General features: G+C 45.9%; 1 protein-coding gene and 1 pseudogene across 4 annotated transcripts; both read left to right on the top strand.

Moving 5' to 3' along the window:
• Nucleotides 1-9683: 9683 nt before the first annotated feature.
• Nucleotides 9684-21635, top strand: LOC123160184 (F-box only protein 6). 4 transcript variants are annotated; one of them, XR_006480032.1, is made up of 6 exons: nucleotides 9684-9778; nucleotides 9810-10905; nucleotides 12899-13015; nucleotides 13189-13264; nucleotides 13413-13478; nucleotides 21124-21635. XR_006480032.1 is itself a non-coding variant. In XM_044577993.1 (3 exons), the coding sequence occupies exon 2, from the start codon at nucleotides 9849-9851 to the stop codon at nucleotides 10902-10904; it is 1056 nt and encodes a 351-aa protein (XP_044433928.1). In that variant the 5' UTR covers nucleotides 9684-9778; nucleotides 9810-9848; the 3' UTR covers nucleotide 10905; nucleotides 11310-11413. The 4 variants fall into 4 exon arrangements, 2 of the variants coding, with proteins under 2 accessions (XP_044433928.1, XP_044433927.1); XR_006480031.1 differs by having other exon boundaries at nucleotides 13413-13483; XM_044577993.1 differs by lacking the exons at nucleotides 12899-13015; nucleotides 13189-13264; nucleotides 13413-13478; nucleotides 21124-21635 and adding an exon at nucleotides 11310-11413.
• LOC123160183 (G-type lectin S-receptor-like serine/threonine-protein kinase LECRK2) lies at nucleotides 15709-19486 on the top strand (annotated as a pseudogene).
• Nucleotides 21636-21976: the final 341 nt, after the last annotated feature.

The raw sequence follows: 21976 nt of genomic DNA, 5'->3' as shown, positions 1-21976 counted from the left end.
GTGCTTTCGCGCGGTATTTCTGACCACACGCCTTTGTTGATGGACTCTGGTGAGGCAACCCATATGGGGAACAAAAAATCCTTTTCGTTCGAACTAGCATGGTTTGAATGAGAAGGCTTCTTGGATCTAGTAGCCAGGCAATGGGCTAAGGATGCAGGAGGTAGGACTTCGGTTGAGTGCTGATAGAATAAAATAAGGCACTTGAGAAGTTTCTTACGTGGGTGGGCTAAGCATCTTAGTGGGATTTATAAGGTCAAAAATGAAAGGCTCCTTACACTTATTCAGTCCCTAGATCTAAAAGTCGAGTCCACAATTCTGCCAGCCATGGAGCTTCATGCTAAACTCGAGGCGGAGATGAGATTAAAAGAGCTTCTTCGTGAAGAGGAATTGAAGTGGGCGCTGCGGGCTAAGGTTCGCAAAGTCGTCCAAGGGGACGCCAACACTCAATTCTTTCACATGATTGCTAATGGCAAGCACAGAAAGAATAGAATATTTCAGCTAGAACAATATGAAGGAACGATTTTAGGACAGGAAAACCTAAAACTATACATAACCGAATACTACAAGCAGCTGTTTGGGCCTCCGGAGGATAATTGTGTATCCCTGGATGAGTCTAGGATTGAGGATGTTCCTCAACTTCCTACTGATGAGAATGATATTTTGACTGCCCCATTTTCGGAGAAGGAGGTGTTTGAAGCCATTTCATAGATGAAAATAATAAGGCTCCAGGGCCGGATGGATTTCCGGCGGAGTTCTATAAAAAGTGATGGCATATTATTAAGGGGGATTTGTTACCGATGTTCCATGATTTATTCTCTGGACAACTTCAGTTATTTCACCTGAATTTTGGAATGATAACCCTGCTTCCTAAGAAAACAGAGGTTGTGAGAATTGAGCAGTTCAGGCCGATCTGTCTTCTTAACGTTAGTTTCAAAATTTTCACCAAGGTTGGGACTAATAGGCTCACACAGATTGCACATTCGGTGGTGCAGCATTCCAAACTGCTTTCATGCCGGACAGAAACATCCTAGAAGGGGTTGTGGTCCTTCATGAAACACTCCATGAAATTCACATGAAAAACTAGATGGAGTCATTTTCAAGGTGGATTCCGAGAAAGCGTACGATAAAATCAAATGGCCTTTCCTTCAACAGGACTTACGTATGAAAGGTTTCGATCAAGCCTGGCGACGCCAGGTAGAATCTTTCATGCAAAAGGGGAGTGTTGGAATTAAAGTGAATGACGACATAGGTCATTATTTCCAGACACATAAGGGCCTGAGACAAGGTGATTCGATGTCTCCTATTTTGTTCAACATTGTAGTTGATATGTTGGCAATTCTAATAGGAAGGGCTAAGGAGGCTGGTCATATGGGTGGCTTGGTGCCTCATCTAGTTGATGGAGGTGTGTCTACCCTACAGTATGCCGATGATACGATCATCTTTATGGAGCATGACTTGGCGAAAGCGAGAAATATGAAGCTGGTGTTATGCTTATTTGAATAATTGACCGGGTTAAAGATTAACTTTCATAAAAGCAAATTGTTCTATTTTGGAAGAGCCAATGAGGAACAAGAGGCTTATAGGCAATTTCTTGGGTGCGAATTGGGGACTTTACCTTTTACGTATTTAGGTATACCAATTCACCATCGTAAGCTGACAAACAGAGAATGGAAGTGCATCGAGGATCGATTTGAGAAGAAACTGAGTTGCTGGAAGGGCAAGCTCATGTCATACGGAGGCCGATTAATTCTTATTAATTCGGTTCTCACGACTATGCCTGTGTTTCTCTTGTCTTTTTTCGAGGTTCCAGTTGGAGTGAGGAAAAGGCTGGACTTCTATCGATCCCGATTCTTCTGGCAGAGTGATGAACTAAAAAGAAAATATAGACTCACCAAATGGGATATTATTTGTCGACCAAAAGACCAAGGGGGTCTTGGCATTGAAAGTCTTGAAGTCAAAAACAGATGTCTTCTCAACAAGTGGTTGTATAAGCTATCTGTTGAGAATGAGGCCACATGGGCGCAGATTCTTCGTAGTAAGTATCTTCACTCCAAAACTTTGTCCCAGGTGACAGCGAGGCCGACGGACTTGCCTTTTTGGAAAGGGCTCGTGAGAGTCAAATCAGCCTTTTTTAATAGGAAAAAGTTTATAATCGGAAATGGCGCCAACACGCGATTTTGGGAGGATACTTGGCTAGAAGAGACACCCCTCGCGCTTCAATACCCGTCTCTTTATAGTATTGTTCAACATCGTGAAGCTTACGTTGCAACGGCACTTCAGTCCATCCCCCTTAATATTCAGTTCAGGAGGACGCTTGCCGGTAATCATTGGGAAGCGTGGCTCCATTTAGTGAGTAGACTGATGGAGGTTTAGCTGTCTCAATAGCCTGATCAGTTGTGCTGGAAGCTTACTAGGACTGGGGAGTTTACAGTTAAATCAATGTATCTCGATGTTACCAATTCTAGCTCCATTCCTAGTTCCAAATATGTTTGGAAAGTGAAAGTTCCTTTGAAAATTAAAGTATTTATGTGGTTTATACATAAACAAGTCATCTTAACTAAGGACAATCTGGTAAAGCGTAACTGGACAGGACCTACTAGGTGTAGTTTTTGTGATCCGGATGAAACTATCAAACACCTTTTTCTTGATTTCTCGTTGGCCAAGGTTCTATGGAGGATGGTGCACATAGCTTTTAACATTACTCCTCCGAATTCCGTGAGCATGTTATTTGGAACGTGGCTTAACGGGGTAGAGTCCAAAACAGCGAGACACATTCACGTAGGAGTATGTGCTTTATTGTGGGCAGTCTGGAACTGTAGAAATGATATGGTTTTTAACACAACAAGAAATATTAATTTTTTGCAGGTTATTTCCCGTGCCACTGCGTTGATCCGTATGTGGTCGCTACTCACTCCGACGGAGGCCAGGGAACGTTTGATTACTGGATCTATCCGGTGGGAGATGGTAGCACGGGATATTTTCAACCGGTTTGGATGGCGGTCATGTAATAGGATAGGCAATTAGTTTTCCTATCTTTCTTATGCCAGCCGGTTGTGGCTTTTTGGCTACTTTTTTATTGGCTCTTTGTGAGTTTTTCTTTACTTTTCTTGAGACTATAAGACCTTGTTGAATCTATTTGCTTTCTATAAAGTTGGTCGTATGCATCATTCTGATGCAGAGGCCGGGGAGCCCCCATTTTCGAAAAAATGCGTGCTCTATCGAGTACTCCTTCCGTCCTGAAATACTTGTCATCAAAATAGATAAAAAAAGGATGTATCTATAACTAAAATACGTCTAAATACATCCCCTTTTATTTATCTTGATGACAAGTATTTTCGGACGGAGGGAGTAGGTCTCTTGCAGTCGCTTCACATGTACTCCCTCCATTTCTAAATATAAGTCATTGTAGAGGTTTCAAATGGACTACAACATACGGATGTATATAGACACATTTTAGAGTGTAGATTCACTCATTTTACTCCGTATGTAGTTTCTTGTTGAAATCTCTAAAAAAACTTATATTTCAGAATGGAGGGAGTACATCGCTTTGCATGTCACTAACATCTCACTGTAGGTCCAGCTGATGATTCTCCGTATGCATTCGTACCATGGATAAAGTCGGTAATTTCTTTCAACTTAAGCATCCAAAATTCTATCGTTAAACGTCCATGGTTAGGTATACAATTAGTCTATAGTTACTTTATTTTTTTATTACAATTTATATCATTGTATCTCCATGTTATGATTTAGCATATATAGATTAGTATTCTTTTAACTTTGTTTCACTAAAGTCCTGAACTGTTAGTGTCATCTTCTTTTGTTACACTGTTAGCCTTTGACCAACAAATGGTACACTGTTAGCCCTTGACCAACAAATGGTACACTATAGACATACATATTTAATGCCTTCTCCCATACAAGATTAGCAAATACTCCCTCCGTTCCTAAATGTTAGTCTTTTCAGAGATTTCAAATGAAATACCACATACGGATGTATATAGACATATTTTAGAGTATAGATTCATTCATTTTACTCCGTGTGTGGTCACTAATTGAAATCTCTAGAAAGACTTATATTTAGGAACGGAGGGAGTACTAGATTATTTCCCCTGTGTTGCAGGTGGAACACCTAGAGACATGTAACCACAAAATATTGTTGCTGTCAGCCCAATACACAAATCGTGTTAAGTTAGTAACTTAAAAATTTGAGGAACTTTGACAGTAATTTAATTTAATTATTTCAATTAAAAATTGTCTCAAGTTGGATCAATACTCCTCATCTTTTATTTTCTCAGGCTCATCTACATAAATACTTTGGTCGAAAAGATTGGATTCATATTTAGGAATAGCGGAAGCATCCAACCAAACAATCATTTGGATTGTAAGACCACAATTTTTTGCCATTTCTCTATTATTTAACTTTGTATTTTTATTAAATAAACACTATTATTCCGTTTCGAATGAAAATTATCATGCACGCTTTGGGTAGTAATATGAACATGTAAAATAACATTTTTTAAATTTGTTTGCTATTTGTTTTAAGTTTACTTCGTCGCATGAATAAATGCTCCATAGACCAAGCACATGTATCTTTAGCTATATAGGTTGGTTGTCCTTTCTTTAAGACATTGAGCATAGGTGGATCCATTCATGAGGTATTGTCAGCAGCTAGCATAAAAGAAAATTCACAATAGCGTGAAATTTTTGTGGCAAATTTTGACAATGTTTTGTATGCTTGAAAAATTTCATCACGAAATGGCATTCGTGGAAGTCATGAAAAAAACAAAAAAAGAGTACCCCAAAATGCTTTAAAAATAACATTTTTGGAGCATCGATTTTGAATTTTGCCACGACTTCCATGAATTTGCTATCATTATAAATTTTTGCAAGGCACAAAACATTTGTCAATGTTACCACAATTTTGTTTAATATTATTTGATCTTTTTTTCTACTTTTTAAAAAATTACTGTTCAACAGGGAGCATTTGAGATCGAGTGCAGATACTCCACTTCCACAATATCGTTCCTATATCTATAATATACATATAGTTGGTGCTTCAGACATAGAGTAACATATTGATGCACATACACACTTAAGCAGCAGGTCTCACGCTGACAAATGGCCCTAGAAATGTCTCCCTTAGCCCTAAGCTACCACATACCACTAATTTGAGGGAGCTTACAGAAAAATAAAGGTTGTTTTATATTCATGCCTTGGCTTCTCGGTATATATACTTCTCGGGTTTCTCTTTTCACTCTTTAATCCAAATCCTAACAATCAATATGTAGTGTCACTTCCAATCAATTCCTGAGACCACATGCATGAGATAGTATGCTGATGATGTGTCTTTGACTAAGAAAGATTATCTGGATAATGATGATGGTCCTCTATTTTTAAATAATTACAATCCGTTATCTTATTTTTCTCTCTCTTTGCAACCATGTCACGCCATCAAACCATGCATCCAGTCATAAGTTATAATTTTTTTTGCATTAATTTATCTATTTAGGCCATATCACCTTATCAAGTCATGCACATTTTACATGAATCAAACAAAACGTGATTAAAGTCTAGCGACATGTAATAACAGTCATCAAATATAGCACTTGCCACTGAGCTGGAGAAGCCTTCCTTCAAAGCAATAACAACTTCTTCATTGTCGGAGACAACCACAATCTTGCTACATCCAACTTTATGTGCTAAGTTTAACCGAAATCTCACAGCCGTTGCTTCAGCAGAAAATGTAGCCCATGAATTGGCCAAGTTGGCCAAGTTCTCTCCTCCTAGTATCTGGATGGATTCACCTCCGGATGAGATTATACCTTTTCTTGTAAATGATAGAATTGTGATTGAATAAACGAGGAGATGATTTGTCAAAAAAAAGTCATGCACATTTTTTTGCATGTGAAATCAAGTCACATGTCATTCTTAAGTCAAAATTCTCGCATTAATTTTATTTTGTTGTGAACTTTTTTTCTTTTTTTTCACGAATACCCAAAGCTTGTGTATCATTTCATTGCTAGGAGGAAGTAGAATGAGTACATAAGACGTACAACACATGACACGAACGTGAAAGGATCGAAAAGAGGGGTCTAGAGGGGGGGTGAATAGACACTCAACACACAAAGTTGGCAATTTTTTAATTTCTTTAATTTGGAGTGGAGTTTTGGCACAAGTTTAACCATTCACAATGTAAATCAAGAAATATGCAAAGAGTATATGAGCAGCGTAAAGTGAAGCATGCAACTTGCAAGAAACTAAGGGAATGGGATTGGAATGTGCAAACGCAATTTGGAGACACGAAGATTTTTTATCCGTGGTTTCGATAGTGGTGCTATCGTACATCCATGTTGATGGAGACTTCAACCCACGAAGGGTAACGGTTGCTCGAGTCCATGGAGGGATCCACCCACGAAGGGTCCACGAAGAAGCAACCTTGTCTATCCCACCATGGCCTTCGCCCTCGAAGGACTTGCCTCACTCGGGTAGATCTTCACGAAGTAGGCAATCTCCTTTTACTTACAAACTCCTTGGTTCAACTCCACAATCTTGACGGAGGCTCCCAAGTGACACCTAACCAATCTAGGAGACACCACTCTCCAAAAGGTAATAGATGGTGTGTTGATGATGAACTCCTTGCTCTTGTGCTTCAAATGATAGTCTCCCCAACACTCAACTCTCTCTCACAGGATTTGGATTTGGTGGAAAGAAGATTTGAGTGGAAAGCAACTTGGGGAATGCTAGAGATCAAGATTTAAGTGGTAGGAATGGAAGATCTTGATCTCAACACAAGTGTAGGTGGTTCTCTCTCAGAAAATGTATGCTGGAAGTGTGGGCACGTTCTGATGGCTCTCTCCATGAATGAAGAGTGGGTGGAGGGGTATATATAGCCTCCACACAAAATCTAACCGTTACACACAACTTACCAAACTCGGTGGGACCGAATCGTTAAACTTGGTGGGACAGATATCATTAGGGTTAGGGCATAACGTAATCTCGGTGAGACCGATTACACAAACTCGGTGAGACCGATTTTGGTAATAAGCTAACCAAAGAGTTGGCCAGGCAAACTCGATGGGACTGATTCGCTCATCTCGGTGGGACCGAAACATTACGAAAGGGAAACAGAGAGTTTGCATTGCAATCTCAGTGTGACCGATATTTTCATCTCGGTTAGACCGAAACAGTTAGAAAAGGAGACAGAGAGATTACAACCCCATCTCGGTGAGACCGAGATTCCTATCTGTGAGACCGAAAAGACTAGGGTTTTTGGCAGTGGCTATGTCAACTGAATTTGATGGCGCCGGATAGAAAGTTTCGGTAGAGCCGAGTTTGACTTTTGGTTTGGGACATATGTGGATGTGAGAAAGTGGTTGAGGGCTTTGGAGCACATCACTAAACATTTTGAGCAAGCAAGCCATTAAGCAACACCTCACCCCCTCTTAATAGTATTGACTTTCCTATTGACTCAATGTGATCTTGAATCACTAAAAGTAAAATGGAGTCTTGTGCTTTGAGCTTGAGCCAATCCTTTTGTCCTTAGCATTTTGAAGGGGTTCCACATCCTTTAGTCCACGCCACTCCATTGTTGAACTTATCTGAAACATACTAGGTAAAAGCATAAGTCCAACAAGAGATATGTTGACATTAATTACCAAAATCACCCAGGGAGCACTTGTGCTTTCAGAACGCAAATGCATGAGCATGGCACTCGACAAACAGAGAAAAAACACTGCTAAACCCACGAAGCCATGAACTAAGGAGGCAAGCTGGATCAGTGCAACGTCCAGCACCTCAAAAACCAAACATCGAGGACGATTCGAGAAAACAAGATGGCGCCTTCAAGAAGGGAAATGACCTCGTGGTGCCGCCGCCATCCTGTCTGAAGAACCGGAATCAAGGTTTCCCTCGTGCTCGAAAAGGGGCATGGATAAAGGCCATGGAAGCGCCTCCAAGAAGGGAAACGATACCCGCGGGTATCGCCGCTGCCAGCATCGGTAAGCCGAGCATGGATTTCTCCCCAGCCTATGTCCGAGCAATCCCAATGTCACCGAAGCATGGTTTTGAAGATGATGAAGTCAGACCACTCGCCAGGACCGCTACCACAGGAGGGGTGGGCCGCATATGCCGTCGAAGGGTGGCACTTGGCGCCGTCGAAAAGACGCGAGCTTTGGATTGGCCAAGGACAAGGCGGCAAGGTCGACGAGGTCAAGGCAGCGGAGTAGAGAGCCTACGTGAGGGAAGTGGCGACTACCGGCAACGCCGGCAAGCAAGGAACCAGAGAAGGAACGCAGATCTGAGCTGCCGAGGATGGAGTCACCGAGCCACCAACGACCGAAGGAGCTGGAAGGAACGCAACATCCGCAGCGTCGGGGCCAGAACTGCGCTGGCAGAGGACGCTGGAGGACGTAGGTCCAGGGCTGCCGAGACCGGGGCAGCGCCGACAAGGAATCCACCATTAAGAACCAAACGTCTGCCAAGAAGACCACCGTGACCATAAAGAATGATCTCGCTGTAGCCGCCAACGCAGCCCGGAAGACGATGTCGTCAGGGAAACCGGCATGCCCGAGGCAGGGACGGTCTCCGCCAACCCGAGCGAAGCCCTCCAACCAAGCACCCCACGAAAGCTCAACCAGCTGCAACAACAGAGAAAGGATGCGCCGTCGGGTCGGGGGGTCCAAGGGGCGAGGGAGGAGCTGCCGCAGGCCAAGGCCGCGTTGCCGCGCCGGCGAGTAGGGGAGAAGCAGCAGTAGGAAGGGGACGCCTCGCGCCAGAACAGATCTGGGAAGGGGAGGGGGCGCCGCGAGCGAGACCAGGACGAGATCGCCTCGCCGCCACCATCCCCGAGCAAGGCACGGCTTCGCCGACAGTCCCTCAGGTGTCGGCGATGCGGTAGGAGGCGGTAGAGGGGGCCCTTGGAGCGGCGGCTAGGATTTCCCCCGAGTCGCTGGACGCGGGCAACACCCTTTTTTAGTACATGTTGTGAACTGGTGGACGATTGGAGCAAGTTTGTAGTACATGTTTCATTTTTTTAATCTTTTTATTACATATCGTATTGTCAACATACTTCATTTGTTTAATTTACTTTTTAAATATAAACCGAGCATATTCTTATATTTCCTCTGCATTAGTTTTGGCCGTTTCCATTTAGCACCTATTTACGCAGTTGTTTTAACATGACACCAAATGTCCAGTGCTTTAATTGATAGAGAAATCCAAAAACTACTTACATTTAGAATTCGCCCTATTCTTGATAATGTGAATCACGAATCATAATTCACAAGCTGTCGTGGAATTTCTCTCTTTTTCTTTTTTTTCATGGATTTTCTCTTTTCCTACTACCCACTCTAGTGTCAAAAATATTCTTATATTATGAGACGGAGGGAGTATTTGTGAGATTTCAAATGGTTACCACATACGGATGTATATAGATATATTTTAGAGTGTAGACTCACTCATTTTGCTTCGTATATAGTCACTCGTTGAAATCTCTACAAAGACAAATACAGTACTCCTTCCGTCCGGAATTACTTGTCACACAAATAGATAAAATTAGATGTATCTAGAACTAAAATATATCTAGATACATTCATTGCTTCGACAAGTATTTCCGGAAGGAGGGAGTAGTATTTATGAACGGAGGGAGGAGTATTTTTTTTTAAGGTTTCCTACTACGGAGTATATCAACTTTATCTGCCATCGAGCCTTCCCGGGCCCACATGCCCTTCTCGCTCCTCCTCCTCCTCCCCTTTCTCGCGTCCCCATTTCCTCCCACCAAATACGGCACCGTGATATCTCAAAAAAAAAAAATACGGCACCGTGATCCGCCACCGACCCGATCCCCGGCCATGGCCGCCGACTCCGCCGCCTGCTGCCCGTGGGACGCGCTCCCGGCGCACGTCCAGGAGCGCATCCTCTCCCGCCTGCCGCTCACCGCGCTCATCCCCGTCGCCGCCGTCTCCCGGGCGCTGCGCCGCCTCCTGCGCTCCCCGGCCTTCCACGCCCTCCTCTCCCAGCACCGCCTCGACGCCTTCTTCCTCCTCTCGCCGCGCCTCGCCTTCCACCCGCTCTCCCGGCGCCTCCTCCAGGTGCCCACCACGCCCCCGCTCGATCCATCTTGCCCTCCCCTCATCTCCTCCGCCTCCCCCTCCTTCCTTGTCACCGCCGACTCGCTCCTCCGCCTCCCAGTGCTCCCCGACCGCTCCTACCTCATCGCCGTCGTCGTCCCACCCTCACCCTCCACCTCCTCCAGCCGGGATTACACCCTCGTCGCCGTCACCACCAACGGCGCCGCTGTCCGCTCGTATTCCCTGGACTCCGCCGATCCCTCCCCACGGTGGGTACCTGGGGCCGAGCTGCCGCTGCCATTTGCGATCCTTGGCAATGCTGCGGTCGCCAGTGACCGTTCTCGGCTCTTTGTGCTTGGCCGGGGTCCGGACGCGCTTCTGGTGCTTGATCTCGAGACCGGAAAGTGGGCTGCTCCGCCAGTTGTGATCCCGCACGGCCTTACGACGGCGCACCTGTTTGTTCTTGATGATCGGCTATTCTTGGTCGGTGGGGTGGAGAGGCTCGGGGTACTGGAGCGGGTGGTGGTGTGGCAGTTGGACAACGACGAGGCAGTGGGATGGGTGGAGGTAGCCACAATGCCGTCGGAGGTGTTCACTGAGCTGGTGGCTGATAGGCATGGCAGTTTCTGGCACTTTCAGGCTGCGGACAGAATGGGGACTCTTTGTCTGTACAATGCTGTAGATGGGAGACTGGTGATGTTTGATGCGGTGGATTGTGTATGGACGATGATGCCACGAGTGTCTGGGTTAGGAGCCGGGGAGAGCCAAATGTGGTTTGGGCATGTCTTGGAGCCAGGCGTCGAGCTCTTGCTGGGAGAACGCAGCCCGTGTTCATGAGGTTGTTTTCTTGGCCTTCATGTGTTGGTGCAATTCTGAAGCTTCAAATCATGTTCCCTGAACCGTGTACATATGGTTGTTTGTAAGTAGGAATAACTGGTTCTTTTAGCTGTTTGCTCCAAAAATAAAGCAATCTTGTCCTTGTATGTGGCATAATGCTTCAAGCATCCCAAGTTGTATCGTGAAAGAATATCAATGATGAAAACTTTGATAAACCAAAAGGGCTAGATTTCCCTTTTCTGTTTGTCTGTGGGATGAATGTCAGTGCAAATTTCTGCATCAATCTTCCCCAAGGTTCTGTGCAGTTTTATTCCTGGTAGCCATACGCTTGAATGGAACCTTTCTTTTTACATGTACCTCAGTGTTATTTCTTTTACTCGTTAGTAACCATTTTTGTTTCCACAGGAGATATCTAACTTCAAGATTCAAAGCCATCATTGAGTCAAGGCTGTTGTATCACATAAGCTCAAAATTTCCCAATAATTTTATGTGCAGTTTTTGTGTGTGTGTGTGTGGGGGGGGGGGGGGGTGATTTTTGCTACTGTTTGTCAGTTAGCATTTGTCAAAGCCCCTCAACATTAGGTGGCACAGCATAATTACCGTCGAAGTGTCTGTCACTGTCATTCATACTGTGTCAAACAAGTAACTCAACCATGTCAAGCCTTGGCAAAACAGTTACCTAGTTTCTTCATGTATTTTTGCTGATGTTTGTTATTGATGCTATGGAGCTCCATATAATGGCCCATTTAGTCATTTCCTTGTGGAAAGCATCCTAAGTTCTATTCTGACATTGAATTCTCGATCATGCTTATCAGTGTTTTCTATCTTGCCAGAAGGCATAGATAAAAAGATTGTGATGCAGTGACAGTCTTATAATTGATGCCCAGTCTGATTTGTTTGCTCATTGGCCTGCAGAGCTATCTTGGTTCTTTTGGGTCAAGTGTCAATGTATTATGTCTTCCGATATTGAATAGGAGTTGGCAGTCTACTGGAGCATAGGCTGAAGAGTTGGGGAGCAGGATTGGGTGTGGGAGGCAAAGAGAAGGCTTCCGGCCTGTTGAGTCCTCTCTGGTGCCCACTGTGGCCTTGTAGAAGCCGCCCCATAGAAGCGAGTGTTTAAATTCGGCTGGATGTGAGCCTTACCATGCCTTATTTCACCATGGATGGCATTGTATCTTGCACACATACAGTTTATCTAAAAATGTACTTTTGCTAAGCTGTTTCGTGTAGGCAGCCTAACCTTTTTATGTTCTCACAATGGAAGATTATGTTTTCATCGTAAAACTACTTTACAATCAAGAGAGAAGACTACTTAGTTCTAATCTTCAAAAGAAGATTACTGGTCCCCAAGCCCCAAGCTTGTTTAAGCAGAGATAGAAGATTATGCTGATCTGCCGGGTCTTATTCAATGAGGGGGTACATGCTATGGAAATATTGAGCACGCATAGTGGAGCTTGGATTTGGGACTGGGAACATGTACCTTTTTTGTGTGAGAGGAGGCCAAAATTTATGTCTTGATTGGATTTGAAGTAAGCTCATCTGAGCTTATTTATACACAGATTTAGGGTCAACAGTATTTTGATCCTCATGTTTGCGACCAAATTAGCTCTCCCATGACAGGTGTTCCCTAGTTTAACCACCAAATATTTCTGGCCGGTGAATTTGCTTTGCTTATCACTGTTTTTTGTTAGGTGTTGGTGCATTTTTATGCCACTATCCTTCCTTTTTGTCCTTGTCAATATTTTCTTTTATCCATTCCATAGCTGTCATCCATTTCATAAGCTTTTGGTAAGCTTTCCTTTTTCATGTGCAAAGGCAGTCATTCTCTCTTGCCGTTCAATTCCCCACTTCCTTGCACAAAATTAATCTGTGACAACCCCAACTGTTAACTCCACATGCAAGCAAAGAAATATGATACATACCTACTTCAGGCAACATGGCCAAGCCAATGCCAGAGTCATAAAGACAGAGACTTAAACCTACCTTGGTTTCAGGATGTTGGAGAACTAACAACAGTGGGCTGCCCGGGAATTGATGGACCTGCTTCTGATCATGGGCTAGACTTGGTGTTGTTTCAGCTGGTAGCTGGCCTTTGATGACTAGACTAGAAGGTACGCATGTTCAGCCTGTTTATTACCAATATCTTGAAGACGATATCAGGTTTCCTTTTGGGAAGCTAGTCAATCTGTCTAGTTGTTCTGCATTTGCTCGCATCTGCCTTCCCTCTGTTGTATTGGTGTGACACTGTTGAAGAAAGATGTGTCTAACATATCATGCTGTGCAGGAACCGTGGGAGTGAATCATCTTCAGCTGGCATACCATGTATAGGGGACGACTAAAATAGAAGCGCAACCCTTGTAGTAAAAAGAATAGAATTTTTTATTTACTTTGGCCATCTGATGAGTTTATAAAGGAGCAGTGCCATGCATCCGACATTTTTCTATCCGACGCTTGTCTGAGTTAGTTAATCACCCTAGGATCTAATTGCCAGTTTTTTTTTTTTTGCAGGAAAGGATCTAGTAATTGCCAGTTGAACAATGATCTAAGGATCACACCGTCGTACATAACCAGAAGGTGTGGTACGTAAAGCAATTCTGTTTATAAAGGGTACCCCTTTCCTATGATAAAATCTTGCAAGTTCAACAACACAAGTAATCCATGCTCATCTTTATTTACAGTATTTCAAAAAATCGTGTTGATGATGTAATTATCATTTGCAGTCAAATAAAGATAGTCATGATGGCCTTCCCTGAAAAAAGCGGTTACACGATGAGTTTCATCCACTAGTGTTTCTTTGTTTAGGAATGAACGAAACAAGTTCCCCTAAAGTAAGAAATGAAACATGTATCTGTCGGAAAAGAAATGAAATAAGTACTCCTCCGTTCACAAATATAAAATGTTTTAGATATTTGAATATAGACTACATACGAACTTTTGCGTATCATTCATTAAAGAAGAAGAGGGGTGGGGAGCCCCAAACCACCATTACAACAAGGTATCTATTTTGACGTGAATGGCAGGTGCTCTGCCTTTGCATTATAGAAGAGGGAAAATGGTCCAGTTAATAGGGAAACCGGACCCGAAAACCATACAACGCGCAGTTAATATGGGAAACCGGCAAAAACCACACCCAACAACTCATGGCACATCATCTGTGCCGGAAACAAGAGCCCCCAGACCTAGGAACGGAGGCCATGCCTTGTATCCAACAAAGACGAACTCCGCAAACACCCACAAACTCTCTACAATGGCAGCACACCGAAGTGCACCCTCGCAACAGAAGTGGTCAAGCATTGGCCTGAACTAATGCGCGCACCGCCTCGATCGCCTTGGGCGTGTGTTCCTTCTTGTACATCTGCAGATAGTGTTGCATCTTCTCATTCAGATCTTCCTCAGATGCTTTTCCTTTGCTCTTGAGTGTTGGAACCTCTCCAAAGGCCTCTGCCCGCCTATACTCCGCGCGCTTGGCTATAGGAATGTCGCAATCTTTGTTTTTCTTGTCCAAACGGCAGCTTCGTCGCTCTAAGAGAGAAGGGGCAGCCTCTCCCACCTGCAAAACTTGCGGCGAGCTCGACACAGTGAGAGCAAGCTCTTCGAGGAACTCCTCCCACGGAGAGGAGGCTCTCCCAAGAGGCTCATCTGCATCCATCTGGATCAGCTCCTTTGAAGGCTTCCCGGTGCAAGGAGCACTGGAAACCTTTGGCTCCTCCAGTGTCGACATCCCGGGTAGGACAGAAGCCAAGTCAGGAGGATCATCCTCAACCATGACCTTATCCAAGGCAGGCGGATCATCGACGGACTGAGCCTTCTCACTCAACTCAGCTGAGCAGCCAGCCACAACAAGCGCACTGCAATCCTCACCAACGGCCACAGCAGGAGGAGCAGATTCAACATTGGCAAGGTCTTGGCTGCCCCCGATAGCTTCCATAGGTTCCCATAGGCTTGAGACTTGAGCAGTCCAACTCTCCACAGCAGCAACCAAGTCTTGAAGAGGCTTGAACAGCACCAAGACGAGCAGCGAACAAGGCCTGTAGCTCAGCGCCGAGCGCCTCCGCCTGAGCTGCAAGGAGAGGCCGCAAGGGCTCCAAAACAGCAGGAGGCACGCCGGGGTCAGCCGCCGGCACGACACCACCAGTCGCAGGGCTGTCTTGATGAGAAACCACCGAAGCCCAAGTGCAACCAGGTCGATGAAGTGGGGCGGGAGGCGATCCGCTGCAGGGGGAGGCCGCTGACGAGGCCCGGTAGGCGCGACGGGGGGACGGCAAGGTTCTGAACCGGCAGGATGCCGTGCCAAGCACTCCCGCTCGCGATGGCCGGAGTGGCCACATCCCAAGCACCGGACAGGGCCGTGGCAACCCGCGACGAAGTGGTCCGACGCCAAGCACCGAAAGCAGAGGCCGAAAGTCCTCTGCTTGAAAGTGCGAGGCAGTCCAGCATCCTTCCTGGGAGGGGGAGCAGCCACCTTCTCCAGGCTCGGGCGGCGCCGTCTCCCAACCTCCACCCAAGCCGGGGCGGCCGGGGCCAGAGCGGCGGGCGCCGGGGTCGGAGCCGCAGGGGCCGGAGCGGCCAGGTGCGGGGCGGCCGGGGCCAGATCGGCGGGCGCCGGGGTCGGAGCAGCAGGGGCCGGAGCGGCCGGCGCCGGTGCCGGAGCAGCAGGGGCGAAAAGAACGACCGTCGGAGAGGGGCGCGGGTAGGGATTCGGGTCAGGGCCTTCATCCCCGGCCGGGCTGGGAGGGGGAGGGGGAGGGGCGGCGGCGGGGGAAGCGGCGGGGGCTACGGGGGCCATGGGCGAGGGCGGCGGCGGGGGCTGCGCGGTGGCGGCGGCGGCGGCCGCCAGCGGAGTCGCGGGAGGCTAGGGTTGGCTCTCGGTTTTGTTACAAGGTATCTATTTACATGCGGATTTTATCCGACCTACCCTCTACTCACTTATGACGGACTACATACGAACTGAAATGAGTGAATAAATACACTAAAATGTGACTATACATCCGACTCACAAAAAGGTTAGAACATCTTATATTTGTGAAAGGAGGGAGTAACAAATAAAGATGGGGGAAGAAAATGTCATCTTTCTTTGGCCGGCCAAATTGCACCCTGGCCTTCACGTCACCTCCGAGATCTAAGCTTGATGGTTTGGCTGTGCGGCAACAGGTCACTAGCTAGTGTCACCTCCTTTGGAGCTCATGGTTCGTGCCAAATGGCACATGCCCATCTAACTTAATTATCCACCGATTTGCTGATGGAACCTCGTACTTAGCAGTCTGGGTCAAGATTCAAAAGTGCGATTCCGTCCAGACATGTGTGTAGTTTAAACAAGTCTGTCCCATTTAGAAACAAAACGGCAATCAAATTATCTCCTGCATACGTATGAGATATGGCGCTTAACCTTGACATTGTCTGTGACTGCCGTCCGGCGAGTGGAATGCTTTGTTTTGGCTATCAGTTAACTTTTCTCCTGTGTGTGTCACTATCACACTATGGAAAACAATGTAGCGTAAGTGAAGAACTGAAGATATATAAGAACATAACATGAGTATACACTGACCAGCAAAGTAAACACAAACGAAGCCATTAGCCATGTCTCCCTCTTTTTCCCGCCACTGCTGCCTTGCCCCACTGCTTGTGCTCTTGCTGCTCCAAGCTCATCTGCTTCTAGTTGTAGCCAACAGACTCACAATCACATCGACTTTCAGGCCCCCAGATAACATCACATGCTCGTCCGGGGACTACGCCTTCGGGTTCCGCGCCCTTGACGCTGACCCTAGCCGGTTCCTCCTTGCCGTCTGGTTCAACTTCAACCTCACCGAGGGAGCCAGCCCTGCGGAGAACAAGGTGGTCTGGTACGCGAAAGACCCAGTCTCAGGCTCGGCCGTCATGGCCACGGCACTATCCAAGCTTACCATCAAAGATGGTATGCTCTCCCTTGCCGCCGACACCGGCAACATCTGGAGGAACCCCAACCCTGGCATGTGGGGCACTGACCTCGTGCTCCAGGACTCAGGCAACCTCCAGTTCCTCACCTCCCTGGCTACAACTGTCGTGTGGGAGAGCTTTCAGGATCCGACCGATACGCTTCTCCCGGGGCAGTACATGGGCTCTGGAGCTGCCCTTTATTCCAAGCTCTCGGACACAGACTTCCTGTCTCGTGGCCGCTTCAGCCTGAACGTGCAGACTGACGGCCACCTTGTCTTCCACCTCCTGAACCATGCCGCTGGCAATCTGGCTCGGGACTCATACAACATATACTGGGCGAGTGGCACATACAAAACTGGGGAGGACGGCAACACGACTCTTTTCTTTGACTCGCCGGGGCATCTCTACTTCCAAATCAAGGACGGCACGGTGCATGACATGATACCTCCACTTCTTAACTCCACCATCAGTTACCACCAGCACGCAACGCTCGATCCAGACGGCATCGTCCGCGTCTACACCAGACCAAAGAATAGCGCCGGGGAAGCAGCAATGTGTCGTGGGCAGTCAGAGGACAGTTCCCAACCGAAGGTTGCAAGGTAAAAACCTCTCTGCAAGGTTTGTGTGGCCCCAACTCATACTGTGTGTATGGTCCTAACGACCGGCTCGATTGTGAGTGCCCAAGCGGCTACTCCTATGTCGATTCTCAGCTCAGGTACATGGGCTGCACACAGGGGTTCATGCCGCAGAGCTGTGACAGGAAGAACTACTCCGCCGAGTTTGAGGTTGTCAAGCTCCCGAACACCACTTGGACAAACTCGCCATACGAAAGACTTTTGCACATCACAGAGGACGAGTGTGCAAACTACTGCTTGGAGGACTGCCTCTGTGCCGCTGCTACTTATGATGGAACTTACTGTAGCAAGATGGTGTCGCTGGCAGGTGTCGGACGCCGTGGAGGTGACATCGCCATGAAGGCGTTGATCAAGGTGCGGACGAGCAGCCCCTCGTTGCCGGCGCCACCAAGAAGGATATTGCCTTATGCACTACTCGGTGGCTCGACATTCCTGTTGCTGCTGTCCGGGGTAAGTAGTTTTATGTTACATTGCTACCTTAGGAAGAAGAATACCAACCATGACTTTGTTAGGGCTTACACCACAAAAGAGCTTTACAAAGCCACCAATGGCTTTCATAAGTTGCTAGGCAGAGGAGGCTTTGGCGAGGTCTACCATGGGGTGTTGAAGTCGCTACACTCCCCCGACATAGCAGTGAAGAAGCTCATCAGCTCCAATGATTACAGTGAGAGGGAGTTCGCAAACGAGGTACAGTCCATCGGCCAGATCCACCATAGGAACCTAGTCCGCATGGTTGGCTACTGCAAAGAGAAGGAGCAGCGGATGTTGGTGTTCGAGTTCATGCCAGGTGGTTCCCTTCGGAGCTTCCTTTTCCAGCCTCAGCAGCAACCGATGTGGAGTTGGCGCGCTGAAGCAGCCCTTGGCATTGCCAAGGGCCTGGAGTACTTACATGAAGGGTGCAATTATCCAATCATCCACTGTGACATCAAGCCTGACAATATATTGTTAGATGCCAAGAAAAATCCAAAGATTACTGACTTTGGGATTGCCAGGCTTCTTAGTGACCAGCAGATGCACACCACGGTGACCAACATCAGGGGCACAAGGGGCTATATAGCCCCCGAGTGGTTCCAAAGCGACAGGCGCATCGACACCAAGGTTGATGTGTACAGCTTTGGTGTTGTGCTACTAGAGATGATATGCTGCCGAAAGTCCCAGGAGCCAGTGCCTGGTCAGGATGGTGACGACTCAGTCATGCTATTCGAGTGGGCCGGTCAGTTGGTTGGTGATGGCAGGACAGAGGTGCTGTTTCATAGCGATGATGACGCCATTGAGGATTTGGTCAGAGTGGAGAGGTTCTTGCGTGTTGCTCTCTGGTGCGTTGAGCAGAATCCTTCGCTCCGTCCGACGATGCATCAGGTGGTGCAGATGCTGGAGGGTGTGGTTGAGGTCGACACTCTACCTGCTCCTACAAGCTCCAACTGTTCATCATCGTCGACCTCTTCCATCGATGAAGGGAGCGCTCTGTTGTCGGGTGCTGCTACTCTTGAGATAGAGTGATTCTTACTGTACTTGCCAAATCTGCTGCGTTTCTGTAAACAGGACATCAGTCATGCATTCTAGGGTAGCTACATACATGTCTTCTACTAGTAAGTGCCAGCATATCCTATGTATTCATCCATTGTAGTCCAGTTATGCAACAATCCTTTGGTTTGAGCACTAATTCATCATCAGATGTTTTTTGACACTTTTCTGAAGTCACGAGATATTGTTCTTGGTTGAAATTAACTAGTTAAGTTTGTATAATGGTTTAGGAAAACACACAACACAGCCAAAGCAGCAGCAGCAGAAAGATTTGCTGAAAATTTCGTCAATAGGTCATTCAGTTCTACTCGTACCTGCTAGAGAGCAAAGTGTTAGCAAACTACTTATATTTACTAACTGAAGTTGGTCGGGCATTTCTCATAAGAGCACCAGTCATGATTCACCGAAATGAATCTGGGTGCTTCACAGATATTTGGCCGAAGAACAACCAATATAAGTTCACAAATTAAAGGAGCTTCTCACTCATTTGTCCAATGGATAATAACAGACCAACAGTAGGGTGAACGAATAGTAACCTTGGAGGTAAACAAAACCATCCGGGTGAAAAGAAAATTTTGGAGTGTGAAGAAAAAAGGTGTTTCTATGCAAATTTCACTGTCCACATGCTTCCTTGGTGCTCCTTGGTCAAGTTGGCGCTGCCATGTCACTCAAAACCATTGTGAAGTACTCCCTCTGTAAACAAATATAAGAGCGTTTAGATCACTATTTTAGTGATCTATATGCTCTTATAAAAGTTTACAGAGGGAGTAGAAAAGAAGTTCATCAAAATTGATGCCAAACCACATTTTGGAGAACAGTCAATGATCTCTTTGTTTCACCAAATAAGTTCAGTTACTCAAGATCATGTTTACTTTGTTAGTTAATAGAGTCCAGGTTCTACTTAATCAGGCCTTAGCCTACCTATAAGATAACAGCTGCAAATATATCAGCAGATGACATGAACACGAACGATGATAGTCGAAGATATACTTTCACTCTTTCAGGATGAGGTACAAACCAATATTGAAAATCCATTTATCCATTTGTCTTCACCTCATCCCAATCGTGAGAAAGTAACATCTTCTGCAGGCCAATAAGATAAACATCGACTCATTTTCTTTCCGGCCCCTTTATCAAGAAATTTACCTGCTCCAAAAAGAGTGTGAAGGCTACTACAAAAGTTTATTCAGATCGAGTTTTTCCTTCGCCTTCAAGAAAAAAAGGGGAGAAGTGTTATCCCAGTTCTAAGATAAGACTGAAACATCAACCTTTAAAAAAAAGAGACCGAAACATCAAGCATTGATGTTGCCTAGCCAGAAAAGCATGGGGAATTGCGCAACCGCGAGGAATAGAAGAAAGTAGTGGTTCCTGCTAGGATGTCTCTCATAAGTCCTCGATGCACCCTGCAGAACCCTCTTCATCAGTCTTAACCAGGAACACTCCAGTGCAGATACAGAACCACGGCAGCACAAATAGTATGAGTAGCTCCAGAAGATGCGGACAAGCATCGCAAGTGAGGTACCAGCAAACCCATACCCAGCATATGCCACGTTGTCCAGCAATGGCGATTCACCACTTCCCAGTGAGTACAGTAGAGCTTTAATGAGAATGACTTGCATAAACCAACCAAGTAACCCTCTCGTGAACTGTAAAGTCAGTGCATCTGGGGTAAACCTGCATTCAGGAACAATCTTATTATTCACAAAAGCAACATTGAATCAAGAATGTCCTGAACTATCAATAACGAAATTCTATCAGCTAAGGAGCACAGTTTCCCTCTAGAAAAATAAAATTAGTGCATCTCAAAAGTTATTACCTACCTCTCAACCTTCCTGTAGTACCTGCAATTTTTTCTTATCTTAAACTCTCAAACAGAATCATTTTCCTTACATTACTGACTATAATCAAGTGATACATATATCTCACTACTCGTAGAGTCATACATCACATTTCTTGTCGATTCCTACAAGTACAAGAATCAAAAGTTGTTCTGGCCGTGCATTTACCTTCCAAGAACATATAAGACCTTTTAGACCACTACTTTAGTGATCTAAAAGGTTCACGAGATGTTTAATTTTGTTGCCAAATTATTTTCCTTCTTTTGCGCTGCGGTTCTCTCATGTCAATCTTGTTGAAAACTATTTCAGGCCTGGCGTATGTGGAAGGAACAAAGGTTGCATGAGCTTGTGGATCCGTTGTTAGGGGACGGATATGAAGTCGCCGAGATAATGAAATGCGCTCAGGTGGCGCTGCTTTGTGCTCGGGAAGGTCCAGCAGATCGACCCACACCATGACAGATGTTGCTGCAATCCTGAACTCTGAAAGCATAAGATTACCAATGGAGCCTAAGCTTCCCACCACACTGATCCATGGGTGTGCCGACAGAGACACGACATCGACATACGTGGACCAATCAAGCAGGACAATTGACATAACCATGACGAGTTCCGCTCCAATGTCTACTAGAGTTCGAATCATTCTGGACCCGGAGGTTTGATATGATGAACAACATTCAGTACCATATATAATATACAAAATGCGAGTATGGATCGTGGGCTTTTTACGTGTCATGTAGCGTACATATTCGAGATATTGAGACCAATTTCAGAGTGAAAATAAACATGTTGTGTGGTAGCAGCTGCCAGATTGATTTTCCATCAGCTGCATTGTAATTCAGATATACTATGTTTCATGCTTTCTTGTTACTATTCAAGTTTTAGCGAAGTTTACCCGGGATTGCTCATATTTGTGAACGGTTATGGGGACACGGAGAAGGCCATGAGAACAAGTGTTTGCAAACCAAAACTGATATTTAGCCGGCACATTCAACTTGAGAAATGAGAAATCATCATACTTCAACTTGACAAGCAGCAACCACAGAGCTCAGAGTTAAGATCTGTACATCTGTGGAAATGGAGAACACGCTACAAACACATCAGGATCTCAAAATAAGTTGGTTAAGATGTTAAACTCTGAACTGAAGTCGGGAAAGTTAACAAA

Source organism: Triticum aestivum, chromosome 7B, assembly GCF_018294505.1.
Source record: "Triticum aestivum cultivar Chinese Spring chromosome 7B, IWGSC CS RefSeq v2.1, whole genome shotgun sequence".
Classification (NCBI taxonomy): domain Eukaryota; kingdom Viridiplantae; phylum Streptophyta; class Magnoliopsida; order Poales; family Poaceae; genus Triticum; species Triticum aestivum.
The sequence above is the reverse complement of the archived record's forward strand: the minus strand, read 5'-3'. Positions and strand labels throughout refer to the sequence as shown.

Excerpts from the sequence above, each read along its gene's own strand:
- LOC123160184 (XM_044577993.1), top strand. The coding sequence starts at position 9,849 with ATGGCCGCCGACTCCGCCGCCTGCTGCCCGTGGGACGCGCTCCCGGCG.